The following is a 17923-nucleotide window of genomic DNA, read 5'->3' as shown; positions in this document are numbered from 1 at the left end:
GTGTGTCTTCCGCTCAGGCTGATGGCAGGGCGTTTGTAGCAACAGTTCCGGCTGTCACATCTAGACCTGGAAGTGTCCAGGGCTACAGTGTCCCTTATGGGAGCCACTAGCCACAGGTGGCTATTTACAGTTCAAATTAATTAAAATGAACTAAAATTAAAATTTGTAGTTTTTTTAGGTCTGTTTATTTTTGAGAGAGAGAGTGCGTGTACACGTGTGGGAGGGGGCAGAGAGAGAGAGAGGGAGACAAAGAATCCCAAGTAGGCTCTACTCTCCCAGCTTGGAGCCAGATGCAGGGCTCAGTCCCACGAACAGTGAGATCATGACCTGAGCTGAAATCAAGAGTTGGACGCTCAACTGACTGAGCCACCCAGATACCCCTCTAGTTTCAACAGTAACACCAGCTACATTTCATGTGCTCTCTGGCCACCTGCGTGGCTACTAGCTGCCATACGGGACAGAGCAGATAAAAGAACATCTCTGTCATCACATGCTCCAGAGGCTGAAGGGGGTTGTCTCCTCTACTGTCTCCTTGTCAGCAAAGAAGCCTTCTGCAGAAATTCCCTCGCAGGGTCTCCTCACACCGACTATAGTTGGGTAGCTTGGCTGTGCCCAAATCAGTGGCTCACATGGTATGGTCTCTGGACCAGCAGCACTCAGGCACCTGCTAGAAATGCAGGTTCCTGAGCTTCACCCCATCCCTGTTACATCAGAAGCTATGAGGATGGGGCCTAGCATCTACATTTAACAGACTCCTGGTCTGACATGGGCTGACCTTAGTCCCTGGCGAGGGCACTGGAGTGTCTGAGGCTGGCTTGGACCTGTCCCTTGGAGTGGAATGAGCGGTGGGGTTGGCCATGGGGACCACTGCTGTGCCTCCTGGAGGAGGAGGCTGGCCTGGCCTCACCTAATGACTGGCGGTGCTCTTTCCCTGCACCACAGCCCTGGCAGAAGGGGGCCGGTAGGTCAGATGGGGACTGGCTGTTTTGGTTTGTGCATGGTCTCTCTCCATGAACCTCAGGAAGGGCGAGGCAAGAGCAACGTCTTATGATAAAAATGTCACCTCCACTTTCCCACTCATGTCACAAACAACATTTGGGGAAAGAATGGCAAGTTACAGTCAGCAGAAGAGAAGACTGGTAGGGGAAGCCTTGCATGTGGTGTCTTCTCTGTGACAGCTTGTGCCTGATCGGCTGCCCTGGCTAGCGTTCGATCTGCGGGTGGCCTGTCCCCTTCCAGCTCTCCAGCTGGACACTGCTGACAACTCCCCATGCCTGTGCTAACCTTCAGGGTTAACAGCCCTAAGGATTGCAGAGTTCTTCTGCGGAGGCCTTTTCAGGCAATTTTCATCAGCTGAGCGCGTGTGGCTTCTCAGAGGCCTCCCCCATCCCATGCAGCCCGACGGTAGGTAACCTGCCTGTCGGTAGGCCTCACGGATCTGCCCAGGGAACGCACACTCATGTCAGGCAATGGATATTTTTCTTCCCCATTCACCCTGACCTAATTTCTCAGGTGCCTTTTATTTCTCACCTGGGACAGCTGGGGAGGTTTTAAGGCAAACAGACATCCTTGGGTAGCATGTATAAAATAAGCCTTAAATTTATGCAAATTGAAGCAACAGGAGAAGTTTCGTATGAAACAAAGAAGTCTCTTGGCTTGTCAGCAGGAGAAGCAGCCGGAGGGCTTCCTTCGTTTCCCAGAGAAGATTCCTTGAAAGTGCAGCTTCTGGGTTGGCACAGGAAGGTCGGGTGAGTCAGCCTGGAGGCCGGTTCTGCGTGCACCCTGACTCCTTGTGCCCTCTGACCCTTTCCTGGTCCTTCTGGAACAGGGGCCTATTTTCCCAGCTCATCTGCTGAATGTGGGCAGTTTCTTCTCTTGGAGTACGTGCTTGATGCTTGTGGGGGTCACAGAGAGCCCTGGCCCCTGATCTCACAGTCCAGCCAGATGTCTCAGTCTGTCCAGGCTGCCAAAGCAGAACACCACAGACCAGGCAGCTGGGAAACAAAGGACATTTATTTGTCACTGTTCTGGAGGTTGGGAGTCCAAGATCAAGGCAGGTCCAGTGTCTGGTGAGGGCCCGCTTCAGGTTCGTAGATGGCGTCTTCCTGCTGTGTCCTCACGTGCAGGAGGAGGGGAGAGCTCCCTGGGGTCCTTTTATAAGGACACTAGATCCATCCATGTGGGATCCATTCTTGTGACCTAATCGCCCCCTGAAGACCTCACCTCAATACCACACCTTGGGGTTAGGATTTCATTGTAGGGATTTGGTGGGGAGACACCAGCATTCGGACCATAGCATCAGAGAGTTAAGCGACTGGCCATTGTGCCCTGTGTAGAACTGAAGGAAACAAATAGCTCAGGGGGAGGAGCGCTGTTTCTGATGAGGGGGCATCAGAGCAAGTTTCAAGGAGGAGGTGGTCCTTATGTTGGGTCTTTTATGGATGGTGCTTCAGAAGTAGGAGCAGCTAGGAAGCAATAGGCCATCAGTGCCTCTATTTTTGGGTTTCTGCAGAGCAGACCCTAAGTGAAGGATCTGCTCTGAGAGCAAGTGTTTTACCTAGGAGTTGGGCGTGGCTGTAGCCGTTGCATTGTACTGTCAGTCCTGGGAGGAGCTGAGCTTGCTGTCCAGTACTGACTGACCAAGGGGGGCATGCCCCTTGTTAGGGGAGGGCCCCTCCCTGCATGTTATCAGTGGGTGATGCCTTCAAATGGAGTGGCTCCCGGGCAGCCAGTAAAACAAGGGAGAAAAAAGCCACTCTGGCCAGCAAATGCAACTCCAGGCCAGAGGCTCTCAAACTTGATCAGGCATCAGAATCTTCTGGAGGGTTGTGCTGACTTCACTTTCTGGGTTTCTGACTTAGGAGGTCTGAGTGGGCCTGAGATGTGCATTTCTAACAAGTGTGTGACGCTAGGTGCTTTCAGAATCACTGGTTCACAGCGTGGGACTGTGTCTCTCCTGATGGCGCTGGCTCTCCTGGGCTGGAGATCAGGATGACTTGGTTTCACTTGCTGCTGCCTATGGTGACCGTGTTCTGCTGCTGCTTTGATTCTCCCCCGACCGCCAGGGCCTGGGGGTAGCCAGGAAGTTTATCTGGGCATCGCCCCTCTACCCGGCCACTGCTGGCCCGTGCCAGTTTTCTCTTTGGCTCTGGCACCATGGACCCGCGGAGCTCTGGAGCGGATTGTGATTTGTCCGGCTGTAAATAAGACATAGGGGGTGGCCCTCAGCTGGAGTGTGGTGGTGAGAGAGCTAAGGACAGAGGGTCTTCTGGCTAAGACCACCCAGCTGCTGAGTCGCTCACTGAGCCTGCAGAGGTGGCCGCACCGGCCATGGCGACTGGGAGGCAGAGCCAGGTCTCGTGGTGGTGAAAGGGGCCTGCCCAGTCTCCTGGCCGGACTCTGCTCCTGCCGTCCCTTTCACACCAAGGCCCGGTGAGTGAGGGCTCTTTGTCCAAAATCCAGGGCCTGTGCCCGCTCTCCTGGCATCTCCCAGCACCCCTGTTTTAGTACAGTCCAAATCCCTTACCCCTGGAGCCCCATTCTGGACACAGAATGGAAGAAGGAAATCTGCCTTCCCCAGTGGTTCCCGATTTGGAAAGAGGAAGGAGCAAAGTTGGGAAGAGTGGACAGTTTTGCGTTTGAATCCAAAAAAACAGGTGTGCAGGGAGAGGAGAGCCAAGGGAAAGACGTGTGAGATTTCTGTGGACAACTCACTTGATGTCAGTTTTTATTTTGCTTGTTCTTTATGATGTTTGCTGTTCCTGGGGTGACTGATGGGGTGGGGGTGCTGATGGTCCACAGGGCCACCAACCATGCCGCTGTTGGGACCCTGGCTTCAGTTTAGGGGCACCAAGGGTTTTGTTTTTGCTTAATTTTTTAAAAAGTCATGTCATTGAGATATAAATTGCCTACAGTAAAGTCTCTCCTTTTTATATCGTTAAGCGAGCTTTGACGACCACACGTTGTTCTGTGACCACCACCACAAGATACAGGACAGTTCCCTCACCCTGAAACATTCTCTTCTGTGACTTTGTACTCAGCCTTTCTTCCCTCGTCCCCCAGCCCCTGGCAGCCATTCATCTCTTTTCTGCCCTATATTTTCGCCTATTTCCAAATGTCCTATAAATGGAATCATATGGGGTATAGCCTTTTGAGTCTGGCTTCTTTCACTTAGCAGAGGGCTTTCAGATTCCCCGGCTGTCATGTGTCCTGGTGGTTTGTATCAGAGGCCTTTTCTTCCTGAGTAGTATTCCTTTGTGGGAAGGAAACGCTGCTGTTTATCCATTCGCCGTCTACCTTTAGTAGTTGTGTGTGGGTGTTGGTGTGCATGTACGTTTTCTTTTGTCTTGTATAAATACCTGGATGCGGGATTCCTGGGCGGTATGGCAAGTGCATGTTTAACTTTGTAAAAGACGGACAGGGTGCCTGGCTGGCTCAGGCAGTCGGGCGTGTGACTCTCCATCTCGGGGTTGTATGTTGAGGCCCCATACTGGGTGTAGAGATTACTTTTACGTAAAATAATAATAAACAAGCCTGCTAAAGTGTTTTCTAAAGTGGCCATGTTGCTTCATATTCCCACTGGCGATATTTGGGAATTCTGGTTTCTCCGTGCCCCTTGCCAGCATTTGGAGGTGGTGTTGTTTTAATTTTTTTCAAGTTTTTAAAAATTTTTAAAGTTTATTTATCTATTTTGAGACACCGAGAGAGAGAGAGAGAGATCGAGCACCAATGGGGGAAGGGCAGAGAGAGAGAGTCCCAAGCAGGCTCTGTGCTCGATCCTATGTACTGTGAGATCATGACCTGAGCCAAAATCAGGAGCTGGGTGATCAACCCACTGAGTCACCAGGCGCCCTGGTGTTGTCATGTTTTAATTAAGCTATTCTGATAGTGATACAGGGACTTGGTAGTTGTCCTCAAACACTTGCAAGTCTGTTGTGTAGAAGAGGAATTACAGTTGTATCGTGTGGCCCTTAGGAGTATATCTAGGTCATTGGGGGAAGTAGAGGGAGACAGATTTTAACTCTGTACAGAGCATAATTTTTATGGGGCAAGTTTGGCTGGGCTTTGCTGTAAAGTAGTGAGCTCCCCCACCAAAGAGTCTTGGTGGCCATTTGGGGGATTCTGGCAATCATCTGGATGGAGGGGCTATACCTCTTGAAAACATCTTTCAACCTTGAGGTGCAAGCAAAAAAAGAAAAACTTTATTTTTAATTGACTGGGGATGGAGAGGATTTTCTGCAACACTTGCCATTAATTTGGAACGTCCAGGCTTAGCATATCTTGGGAGTCTTCTTGAGGTGCCCTGTGGTCCTACTGTGCTTTCTACCTTCCTTATTGTGGTAGGATAGGCATTCAGGCAGCATTTTCCCCTGTCAGTCTGCTGTGTGTTGGCTTCTCAGATCTGGGCAGCCTTATTTCTTGTGTGTTTCATGTATGTTCACACCTTTGGAGCAGGAAAGGGATACTCTTGTCCAGAGACAGTGTAATGCAGTGGTTGAGGCCCTGGCTCTCCAGTTGGAGCCACATTTACATGGGGGTGTACAGTCTTTGTGGATGTCACTTTCTCACGGGATGGTCATAGCACATCCGTGGGAGGGCGCTCTGGGGGTTAATCGAGTAAAGACAGAGTGCACTTAGCACAGAACCCAGCACCTGGGTTGTGCAGTGTCCGCGCTCATTTCACTGTCTGTATGATTGGCTGTCCCTGGGTCCTCGCATCTTCGAGCAAGTGTCCTCATTCTGCCGGAGGCTGGGACAGGAGGCCGTAGCTGTGTGTGGTGACAGATCTGATGGCCTCTCTTTCTGTCCTGCTTCTCTCTCCAGCTTCCTCATAAGCCAAGGAAGGGATACATTTTTCTGTTGCCTCGTTTACAAAACGGGGTGAAAATTCTTTACCTCCCAGGTCGCAAGTTGCTGAGCCTGGTGGTACTTTCCATTTCCCAAACTCTAGATTTGCTGTTTCTGTGATACTTCTTGGACCTGATTATAGTACAGAGCACCTGTTCTCGCATGGCATGGTGTCTCCGAGGCCCTTTCTGGGGGCCAGTGTGGTCAAAACTGTTTTCCTATTGATCGTAAGAAGCCACTTGCCTTTTCCACTGTCATTCCTCACACACACTTTGCTGTAGAGCAGAGTTTTCTAGAGGTTCCATCCCTCGTGTGTGATATTACACAGAGAAAAGACTCTAGCCATCTCTATTAGGCCAGATGTCAACAGCATTGTAAAGATGCGATGTCACTCTTCTTGCTACGTTTTTTGTTTTGTAATGGAAAGGGGCAGGGGCAGTTAACTTTTTCAGAAAGAAAATCTTATGTGAACATTTTTGCTTATTTTAAAATTAAATACTTAAAAATTCTTTCTTAGTTTTAATTTCTAATTTGACATCATCAGATAGATATAACCCATGTAAACAAAAGCTCTTGGGAGTTCTCAATCATTTTTAAGGTTGTAAAGAGGTCCTAAGATCAAAAGGTTTGTGGACTTTTAGGTTAAGACCTTGGGCTCTGGGGTCAGGTAGACAGAGGGAGGTCTAATTCTCAGTGCTGTCATTGACTGGCTCTGTGACCTGGACAGTTTTTGTTTCCTGATGTGTGAAATGGGAATGACAGCAGTGTCTTCAGTAAGGGGGTGGGATGCATCTCAAAAACTGCCAGGTACAAAGTAAGTGCTAGTCGTGGTGGTCCTGTGGGAGGCAGCGAGGCACGGAGGTGGAGAGGACCTGCTCTGAATCCAGGTGCCTGGGCTCTCCTCCAGGGCATCACTTGCTCTTTGTGCAGGTTTGAGTCAGTTACCTAACCTTGCTGGGCCTCAGTTTTCTCAGCTATGAAATGGGAATGATAATGTTAGTGCCCACCCAAGTTTCTTGGGAGATTACATTAATGCCTGGGACATCTGTGTTGGCTGCTCTTGTATGGGTTGGCGGTGGCCGTGAACATCGAAATTCCTCTCGTCCAGATGCTCCTTGTCTTTTTATCCCATTGTCTTGGGTTTGCCAGTCCTGCAGGGATCATTGCCTGCTAAAGTTGTTTAGAGGGTTGGCTCATCGGCATCACTAGAAGAGGCATCAGACACATGTCCAGAGGAAGCCCCACTTGTCAGAGAGCTGGCTGAGTTATTGCAGACTGGATGACAGTGTAGACCTGGCTCTGGGTTAAGGCTCATACAAGTGACTTCGTTTGCCAGAAGAGGAAAAAGTTACAGCTTGCACAGCTGTAACCAGCTGATTTCTAAAACTCTGGGGACAGGGGTAAGGGTCCAGGGTCTTTTGGGGACAGGTGAGGGAAGGCTTCTTAGGCCGTGGAGTAGAACCATGTGGGGCGGGGGAAGTGCTCGTGGGAAATGCTGGTCCTGGGCCCCACCTCAGAGGGCATTCTGACCCAGAGGTCTGGCCTGGAGCACAGGAACCCCGGGTGTTATGGTGGTGATGGTTTATAATAACATGTACTTTAGGGGGTACTACACTCAGGTGGTGGGGGTACCCACTTTGCATAATGCTGAACTGAGTGGTGGAGGCTCCTGCCTCACACCGTGCTCTAGCCTGTCCCCCCAAAGTGTCGAAGTGCCCATCTTTTGTCGTGGGGGACACTTGGCTTGCATAAGCAGTCAGCCAACAAGGATCAGTCGGGGGGCTGGTGGTCGAGATGGCACAGGGTCAGAAGACCTGCATCTTGCCCTTTGCATGTTTCGGGGCTGCTGGGGAGACAGGCACTCTGTTCCCTGTGAATCAGCCTCCCAGAGCACATCCATAAAATGAGATGGCTGCTGTGATTTCCCGTGACCCCACCTAGGATCTTGGAGGGGGTAGTGGCTGTCCCGGGGGAATATGTGAACAGAGTCAAAGACAGAAGCACCACTGACCTGTCTCTGTGTCTCTGACATTTGGGTGAGATGTTTTCTTCTTAGAAAAGGATTTGGATCTTGTCAGAGGTACTGGTGGTGGCCACTGCTGCGGCTGTTCCTTAGTAGTAGCATAAGGCATAGGATGCCCTTTGGGACACTTTCAGTCCTGGACACAGGTGATGAGGGCCTGATATGAATGGACTGAGCAGCCAGAGGCCCCAGGACTTACCTGCAGCACATTACATTGACCTTAGCCGTGACCAGCTCTCTCTGAAAGCCTTCTAGGAGCCCATATACCTGGGCTGGTTGGGGCAGGTCCTTGGGGCATTTGGAGAGGTTGGAGAAGGAAGCTGTGCAGTGTTCGTTCAGCCCTTGTTGGGGGCAGGGACACAGGCCTTGGGCCCCGGCCTCAGAGGCGGCTGCTTTGGGCCTCAGGAGCTTCTCTGGGTCCCTCCTGTCCCTCCTTCTGCAAGCAGTGTCTTCCATTCTGCTCAGGGCTCATGTTGGCCTCTCCGTGCCCAGGCGTGGATAGCTGCTGTTTCCAGACTAGGCAGAGTTGTGCCAATCAGGGCCTAAAAGGGTTCTATGTTGGAGGTGTCAAAGCTGGGCTGGGAAGAGAGTGGGAGTCCTCAGCAGGACCAGCAGAGTGGGTGGGTGATGCTTGGATGCTGGAGCAGACAGCCCGGGCTTGGGTCTCAGTTCCCCCTTTTACTCCTGACTCGGCGTTGTCATCTGAAAGGCAGATGCTAGCAGGACAGCCTGGTAGGGTTGTTGGGCTTAGCTGACTCAGGCCAAGGGCTCAGAACAGTGCCTGGCAGACCCAGTGAGTGCTAAATGCAAGTTCACTTTGTTGTTTTCCTCCGCCAGGTACCACCGGGAAGGCGCCATCACCTCCACCCCTCCTGCCTGACAGGCAAGTGAACGAGAAGGTGGAGAACCTCTCCATTCAGTTGCGGCTGATGACCCGAGAGAGGAACGAGCTGCGGAAGCGCCTGGCCTTCGCGACACATGGGACGACCTTTGACAAGAGGTGGTGATCAACACCTGCTCCCCTGCCCGGGCCCGATGGACAGGGGCTACTCTCCTGATGCCATCGTGCCCCCCCTTCCCCGCCCTGCCCCCCACCGCATGCTCATCCTTAGCTCCCGGTGGTGCATATGGCATCGCCAGAGTGTCCCTTTGCCCCAGTCCCCACTGCACTTTGAAACACCGTCCCCACAGCCCTGGGTGGGGGGAGGGAACACAGGCTGCTTACGCTTCCTCCAAGCCAGACTGGAGCCTGTGGCCTGAGTCACATACCACACGGAGATTGAGAAGTGTGGGCGTGTCTGTCATCTATCCGTCCTCTATTCATGATCATTTGGTGGGTGGTTTTGGCAGCAGCTGGCGGGGCCTGGTCCCACTCTGGTGCCTCCTCATGGGTTTGTTAGGTGGTCTTGGGTTCATCACTGCTCCTCTCTAGGCCTCTGCCTTCCAGCACCAAGACGGTGTGCTTCCTCTCTATCTCTGTCTGCTGCTTGCATGCAGCCCCTGTCCTAATAGAGATAGTGATCCCATGGTTGAGCCCCCGACCAGTCCCAGCTACGTGCATGCGTGTGTGTGCGTGTGTGTGTGTGTGTGTGTGTGTGTCTCTGCATGTGCGTGTGCCGCTCCTCCTCACTGATAACATGGGTCGTTATATGTTCACACATTAATTGTTCCCTGCCACATGTGTTTCAGGAGGGTATATTCCACCTGGCTTCTTTGTTGTTTTGAAGAAAATCTTTGCTTCTTTTGGGATTTAGAGGTAGATACCAAGGAAGGGTGGTCCATGGGGTGGGGCAGAGGGAGAGTCTTTACCCACCTGCACAGTCCAGGGGGGCTTCATAGAGGAGGAGGAGGGATACAGTGTGATTCATCCTTCCAGGAGATGCTGGTAGGGATTCTGAGGGGAGGGGGATTGCCCTTAGGGGCATCAGAGTTGTGTGCCTCTTCCTCAGGAAGGTTCCTCTGGGGTGATGTCAAGGCTGCAAAGCCTGTTCTTTCAGGCTGTGTTGATGACGATATGGTCCTCAGCACAAAGGGAGGGCCAGTGGAGACCCAGTGTGCTAGAGTCCATACTGTCCCTGGCTGCTTTCATGCTACCAAGGCAGAGCGGGTAGTTACACAGAGCTGTGTGGCTGGCAAAGCCTGAAGTATTTACTGCCTGGCCCTGTACGAGAAAGGTTACTGATGCCAGCTGTAGGGCAGGGGTTCTCGAATTTGTGCACTGGAATCACCAGAGGGCTTGTTAAAGCACCGCTTGCTGGTTAGCCCTCCCTCCCTTCCAGGTGCCTGATTCAGGGGTTCTGGGGCTGACCTGAGGTTTGCAGTTTTCACAGCATTAGGTGAAACAAATGCTGCAGGTCTGGGAACCCCACTCTGGGAAGCATTACTCCTGGCCAGTGTTCTCAACCGTGGCTGCACACTGGAATCCGTGGGGGAGTTTAAAAAAAAAAATCCTGATGTCTGGGTCACATCCCTAAGGATGCCGATGTATTTGGCCTGGGCCTTGGCGTTTTAATGTGCACCCAGGATTGGCAGTCACTTTCCTAAAAAGAGGAGAAACTCCATCCTAGGTTTCTGGTGTGCCCACTCTGTGTGAAGGCCTGTTGCACGGTCTCCCGGGAGCTGCTAGAGAATAAGACAGCACCTTTTTTTTTTTTTTTTTTTTTTTTTTCAACGTTTTTTATTTTTTTTTATTTTTGGGACAGAGAGAGACAGAGCATGAACGGGGGAGGGGCAGAGAGAGAGGGAGACACAGAATCGGAAACAGGCTCCAGGCTCCGAGCCATCGGCCCAGAGCCCGACGCGGGGCTCGAACTCACGGACCGCGAGATCGTGACCTGGCTGAAGTCGGACGCTTAACCGACTGCGCCACCCAGGCGCCCCAAAACAGCACCTTTTTAGCTCTCCAGTTTCAAGCAGGGAGCCCAGGCAACCAAGGCCCTCCATCCTAGGGGTCTTGTCGGTCTGGGGAGGCCAGGATGTCTGAGCAGAACAAACCCCAGGTGGTCGTGGTGTGTAGGAGCCAGTATCCGGGGACGCTGGGCTGGAGGTTTCCTGGGGCAGAGACCTTCCTTGTCCGAGTGGTCCCGGAGCCCGTGTTCACTGTTGCTGTCTGGGCCAGGCCCTACCACAGGCTGAATCCCGACTACGAGAGGCTGAAGATCCAGTGTGTGCGGGCCATGTCGGACCTTCAGAGCCTGCAGAAGCAGCACACCAATGCCTTGAAGCGGTGCGAGGAGGTGGCCAAGGAGACCGACTTCTACCAGTGAGTGGGCCCACTCTTTGCCTCTGGGCTGGGAGCCAGCGGTTCTGGTGCCGTCTAGCAGGTAGTGGGCCTTCAGCAAGTGGGTTTGGGTCTTTGGGTCTCAGGTGGGTTTTTCTAAGTACGGGGCGAGGTGTGGAGCCTTCACACCATCTGGTGACAGCCTTGGAAGCGCAGCGGGCAGGAAAGGGATCAGGCCCGTCAGGTTGCTGCGCTCCTGGGTCACGGCCCAGGACCCAGCTGCAGCTCCTGCAGTAGGAGAGGCAGATGGGCATGTTCCCTTTGGTCTCCTGGGGCCCCTCTGAGGCTGTTGGCCGGCCGTACCTGCCCATCAGCTGCCCTTTGCCCCGCCTCAGTACTCAGAGGTGCCGGGCCTGTACCAGGTAAGGGCTCAGCCCTCACCTTGGCCTTCATACGTGTGCCCTTTTTGGTGTCAGGTTTTTAAAAAGTGGTTTGGGTCCTCCTGGCATTTGGCTGATACCAAGCTTTGGCCTGCCTCTGAGTGCCGCTACCCTGGTTGCTGTGTGGGCTCCCACTGGGAGTCCTGGGACCTGGAGGGGCTGGAGAGGGTTGGAGGCTGGCTGGGGTTCACTGTGTGTGCGGGGATTATAGCACACTCCATAGCCGGCTCCTGAGCGACCAGACCCAGCTGAAGGATGATGTGGACATGCTGAGGCGGGAGAACGGACAGCTGTTGCGGGAACGTAACCTGCTGCAGCAGTCATGGGAGGACATGAAGCGGCTCCATGAGGAGGACCAGAAGGAGATTGGTGACCTCCGGGCCCAACAGCAGCAGGTACAGCCAGGCAGGGTGGCTGGGGGCAGACCGAGGTTGGGTAGCCTCCTACCCACTCGTTCATCCACTCATCATCCATCCTCCCACTTATCATCTGTCTTCCCACTCACCCTCCATCATCCATCCTCCCTCCACCATCCATCCTCCCATCTCCCATGCATCTTCTCACTCATCAGCCATCCTCCCGCTTATCAGCCATCCCCCTACCTCCCATCCACCCTCCCACTCATCCTCCATCCTCCCACCTCCCGTCCATCCTCCCACCTCCCGTCCATCCTCCCACCTCCCGTCCATCCTCCCACCTCCTGTCCATCCTCCCACCTCCTGTCCATCCTCCCACTCACCCTCTACCCTCCCACCTCCCACCTCCCGTCCATCCTCCCACCTCCTGTCCATCCTTCCACCTCCCATCCACCCTCCCACCATTCTCCATCCTCCCACCTCCCGTCCATCCTCCCACTCATCCTCCATCCTCCCACCTATCATGTCTTCCCACCCATCATCCATCATCCATCCTCCCTCCATCATCTATTCTCCCATCTCCCATGCATCTTCTCACTCATCATCCATCCTCCCACCTCCCATCCATCCTTGCACCTCTCGTCCATCCTCCCACCTCTCGTCCATCCTCCCACCTCCCGTCCATCCTCCCACCTCCCGTCCATCCTCCCACCTCCCATCCATCCTCCCACTCATCCTCCATCCTCCCACCTCACATCCATCCTCCCACTCATCTTCCATCCTCCCACCCATCATCCATCCTCCCTCCATCATCCATCCTCCCTCCATCATCCATCCTCCCTCCATCATCCATCCTCCCTCCATCATCCATCCTCCCTCCATCATCCATCCTCCCATCTCCCATGCATCTTCTCACTCATCATCCATCCTCCCACCTCCCGTCCATCCTCCCACCTCCCATCCATCCTCCCACCTCCCATCCATCCTCCCACCTCCCATCCATCCTCCCACTCATCCTCCATCCTCCCACCTCACGTCCATCCTCCCACCTCACGTCCATCCTCCCACCTCCCATCCATCCTCCCACCTCCCGTCCATCCTCCCACTTCACGTCCATCCTCCCACTCATCCTCCATCCTCCACTTCCTGTCTATCCTCCCACCTCCCATCCATCCTCCTACTCATCTTCCATCCTCCCACCTCCCGTCCATCCTCCCACTCATCCTCTGTTATTCCACCTCCCATCCATCCTCCCATCTCCCATCCATCCTCCCACTCATCCTCCATCCTCCCACCTTCCGTCCATCCTCCCACCTCCTGTCCATCGTTGCACTCATCCTCCATCCTCCCACCTTCCGTCCATCCTTTTACCCATCATCCATCTTTCTACCCATCCCTTATTCTCCCAACCCCCCATCCACCCACCCATCATCCATTCTTCTACCCCCCACCCCTTTCCATTCTTCCCCTGTATCCATGTGATCGTTTTGCAAGTATTTTTGGAGTGTCTGCCTAGTGTGAAGCACTGGGGTATCCGAGCAGACACTATACCCTTGCTCTGTTGAACTCTGCAGTCTAATGGGGGAGACTAAGGCTAGTCAAATAATCATGCACATCTGTGTATCACTGTCAATGGTACACATTGCAAGAGCTATTGAGGAGGTGCTGTGCAGTGCTGTTCATTGTGTAATAGGAATTTGACTTAGTAAGGGGACTTGGGGGTCTGTAGTTTCCTTCCTTTATATGGATCGTGTGAGAACACAGATGGAGAGAAGCTTGGAAATAGTGAAGCCCTATGCAGATTTGAGATAGAGTAGTTACTGTCATTACTTTTTGGTGGGAATGTGGCCTCTTCCTTTGCTGCTGGATTGCATTCCAAGTTAGTTTTTTCTCTTTGCTCAGCTCTTGTTGCACATGGGCAAAGGCATGAAGGGTGGGCCAGTCAGTCAGAAAACTGACTTGCTGTGAGTGATATTGGCCAGTTCTTGTAGCTTATGGACTGGAGACTGGAATTGCTTGGTTTTATGGTAGGAGCCGAGGCCATGTTCTAGTCCATCGATGGTTGCGTGTTTGGGTTTGGAAGGCAATCCTAGTGAGCGGTAGGGTGTCCTCTGAGCACTGTCACAGAACGCCCCCTCCCCATCAAAACCATTTATGGCTCCTGGAGTTAAAGCGGGACTGTTGGAGCTTGCTCGAGACAGAGCTCATATAGGATGATCTGAACTCATCTGATAATTTAGCATGACATTATCTTCTTTGCTTTTTTTTTTTTCATTTACAATGAAAACTTTTTAAATTGTGAAACTGTCACAAACTTACAGGAGAGTTGCAAGTATAGCACAAACAATTTTTCCTTCTTATTCCAGAACAAACTGCCAACCTGTGTGCTTTTCATGAACAAGGGTGTTCTCCTATATAACAGTAATACAAACATCAACGTCAGGAAGCTAACACTGATACATAATACCATGTAATCATCAGCCCCCATTTGAGTTTTCCCAGTCGTATACATAGTGTCTTTAATAGGAAGAGGATCCAGTCCAGAACAAAGCAGTGCATTTACTTTTCTGTCTCTTTGGTCTGCTTCAGTCTGGAAGGGCTCCTCAGGCTGTGACGCACGTAGCTGTAATGCTTTAGAAGATTACAGGCCAGTTACTTTGTAGCATGTCCCTCCACTTGGATTTGTCCAAGCTCCCGGTTGGATTCCATTTGTGCATCTTGGGACTGCCATAGAAGGGACACTGCCACCTTCTCCCTGTGTCTTAGAGACTGGGACTTGGCTGGATAGGAGCCATTACCAGTGATGTTTCCTTTGATCACTAAATGACGGTGTGCTCTCCGGGCTTCTCCACTGCAGAGTTACTTGTTTTCCCCTCGCCTGCCTGCCTGCCTCTCTCTGTGTGCACTCCTGATTCCCTGTTTTATTCGGTGGGTTGGGATTCATTGTGGCCAGTGGGAGCCTCTTCAGGACTGCTTCTCTGTCTTTTTGACAGGTCCTTCCCACTCTTTGAGCACTTTTTTGTTCTTTGGCACAAGAAAATGTCCCAGGCTCATTTTATTTCCTGCCCCTGCCTTGGGAATCAACCATTTCTCCAAGGAGTCCTCATTCCTTTTAATAGAGGATGGCACTTAGAAACAAGATCTGAATGCTGGGTCTGCATGTAGCTACTGGGTATAGTGATAGTAGCATAGTGATACTACTGGGCATCACTGCTCCCAAGTCCTCTCAGTGGCCAGAGTAGGGAATATCTGAGTACTCCATCACCACCCCCCCCCCCAAATTACATCTCCATTTCCATGACTCTCCTCCCCCCCTATATTCAATATGTAATATATATATTGAAAATCTCACACTCCCAGTTATAGTCCAATACAACAATGTCCTAGGTTCATTCTGCTTGCCTCTCTTTCTGTTTTTGCTAACTCCCTCTTATGGCAGTGTGAAACCACAGCAAGAGGCAGGGATGATAGCCCTGGATGAGGGTTTGGTGTGCCTTCTCTGCCCAGGGGCTGGGAGTGCTGGCCGCCCCAGTCTGAGGGCAGGCCGTCCCTCCCTGCCTTTACCTTTACCCCACTGTCTCCTTGCTCATTTATTTGTGGACATTTTCCCACCCTGGTTTAAATTTGGCTCAGTTAGCCTTTCACCTTGGGTTTGGCTTGGATTTTATTTTTCTGTGAACGATTTCTCATTCCAGATGTGTTGCTGGCTCCATCTTAGCCTAAGGGGAAGCCCCATGGTCTTTCCAGAAAGTGGCAGAGGGGGACTTGTTCAGGGAGGCAGATCTCCTCTCCTGTGGTCGTCTGTCCTGGAGGTTAGATGTTGCATATAAAGCAGTGGCACTGTGTACCTGCGTGTGTGAAGCGCTCCATGGATGCTTGCTATCATCGCTTTTATTCTAGTCCCATCAGTGCTGGACTGTAGTCTGCTCTCGTGGAGGCTGTGGAGTAGTGGCCACGCCCCCATACATGGCTGGGCAGGATGTAAAAGGGGCCACTTTTGCAGTCAGCTTGGCAGCTCCTCAAAGTGTTAAACATACAGTTCCCGTGTGACCCAGCAGTTCCACCTCGAGGTGTATACCCGAGAGAATTGAAAACACATGTTGACACAAAAACCGGTAATGGGAATGTCCATAGCGGCATCGTTCGGAACAGCCAAGAAGTGGAAACAGTCCGGATGTCCACCGACTGATGGACGGGTAAATAAAACACAGTATATTCTCTACAGTGGAATGTTGTTCGGCATAAGAATGAATGACATGCTGATACCTACTGCTCTATGGATGAACCTTGAAAACGTGGCGCTAAGTGAAAGAAGCCAGTCACAGAAAGACCACATGGTGTATGATTTCATTTACGTGAAATGTCCGGAACAGGGGACCCCACAGGGACTGATCGTAGACGAGGAGTTGTCTGGGCCAGAGGATTGGGAGGAGGGAGGTGAGTGCTAATGGGCACGGGTTTCCTTTTGAGGGGATGACAGTGTTCTGGAATTATGTCGCGGTCGTCACTACACAACCTTGTGGGTTTACGACCTTGTAAATACACCAACTCCGCCGACTCGTGCACTTTGAAGGGTGAATTGTGCAGTATGTGAATTATATCTTGAAAACAAGACTCCAGTTGCCACCTTGTCGTAAGAAAAATGTCTGCCCTCATGAGGCATAAAGTTTCATTGCCTCCCATTCTCTGACTTTCCTGAGGACTTTTACAGCTTGAACAAACATCCGGACTGAGATTATTCTTTCCCTTCCTCCCCTTTCCTGTTCTTCCCGCAGATGACATGGGAAGGTTTTCTCCCTGACCCCTCCAGCCCATGTCTTGTTCTCTTGTCCTTTCCTACAGCTGTGACCCTTGCGGGGGGTGGAGGGGCAGTTTATTACAATGGTCAGTAGGTTTCCCCACTTCTGGCCAGCTGGACTGGGGTCCCTTGGCAAGTGCCACCTTGGGACCCCATCAGGAAAGGAGGCTGGCTGCCGTGGGGGTGGGGGTGAGGGGACATCTCTGAACTGCCAGGACCACCTGCTGTCCTCAGCCTGGGCTGCCTCACCTTCACCAGGACTGAGGCGAAGCTCATTCTTGGGTAGGCCAGCAGCTGAGGAAATGGGGGAGCAAGGGACACGGGGGTGGCCACAGGTTTCCTCCCCACAGGGCCCGAGGGCAAAGGTTGACCTCACTGGACAAGGCTGGTTTTGTTGCCTGGCTCCTCCCACGCCTTGTTAACTTGAAGAGGCCCTTGCGGGGTAAATGGTGCTGTTTGACTTGCGTGTTTGCTTGAGGGATTTGTGGGGCTCCCCAGCCCTCTGCATGATTTATCTCCGAGGAAATGAGGCAGGCCTGGCGGGGAGGGGCGGCACGGGCTCTCCCACTTTCCCTGTGCGCGTGCGTGTGTCCACATGCCTGTGTGTCGGGGGAGGCTTACAGCCTGGCCGGCCCATCTCCAGGTGCCGCAGTCAGAATGCGCCATCTGGATTCTTCTTGGTTGCCCAAGAGATCCTGGGCAGAGGTTGCCAAGCCTTGGCTGGGGGAGCAGTGTCTGCTTTCTTCACTGCGGTGACACGCGCTCTTTGGTTAGAAAAGAAAAACTACAGACAACAGTGAAGTCACTCCCCCCACCACAGCTTTTGGCGACTCCTGAAAGTTGACTTCTTTTCTCAGATATCCCGAGAAAGGGGTATTTCTTAGTTTCTGATGGGCAGGCCTCACAGAAGCCCAGCAAAACTAGTGTTTCTGACCAGTGAAGAGATGAGGGCGGTTCTCTCATCGGCCTCCCTGTGGGGTGCAGCCCAGCAGCCTGGTCCTGCTGTGTGGATGGAACCAGACCCTGGCTTTGCCCCTCCCCTGGGCCACTTCCTCCCCATCCTCGAGGGCTGGGAGAGTCGCCTGCCTGAGATGAGAACATTCCTGCCCGTCTCATCTTAGAATGCTGGACTGAATTTTAGTATTCTCTCTCACTGGGAATTGCATTAGCCTTGCTGGGAAGCTAAGCACTGTGTGTGCAGGCGTGTACATAGGTCAAGCTATCTATCTAATAAGACCA

The 17923-nt window shown here is 52.4% G+C and overlaps 1 protein-coding gene across 4 annotated transcripts in view; it reads left to right on the top strand.

Annotated features, from left to right (window-relative positions):
- The window catches only part of DLG5 (discs large MAGUK scaffold protein 5), a 129108-nt gene that overhangs the window by 53618 nt on the left and 57567 nt on the right, over positions 1-17923 (top strand). For all 4 annotated transcript variants that reach the window (XM_058696804.1, XM_058696805.1, XM_058696806.1 and 1 more), the window contains 3 exons: positions 8708-8870; positions 10989-11132; positions 11742-11925. In XM_058696804.1, the coding sequence (XP_058552787.1) occupies positions 8708-8870; positions 10989-11132; positions 11742-11925 (491 nt within the window). The remainder of the gene's footprint in view (positions 1-8707; positions 8871-10988; positions 11133-11741; positions 11926-17923) is intronic.

Source organism: Neofelis nebulosa, chromosome 13 (genome assembly GCF_028018385.1).
Source record: "Neofelis nebulosa isolate mNeoNeb1 chromosome 13, mNeoNeb1.pri, whole genome shotgun sequence".
NCBI classification, from domain to species: domain Eukaryota; kingdom Metazoa; phylum Chordata; class Mammalia; order Carnivora; family Felidae; genus Neofelis; species Neofelis nebulosa.
The sequence above is the reverse complement of the archived record's forward strand: the minus strand, read 5'-3'. Positions and strand labels throughout refer to the sequence as shown.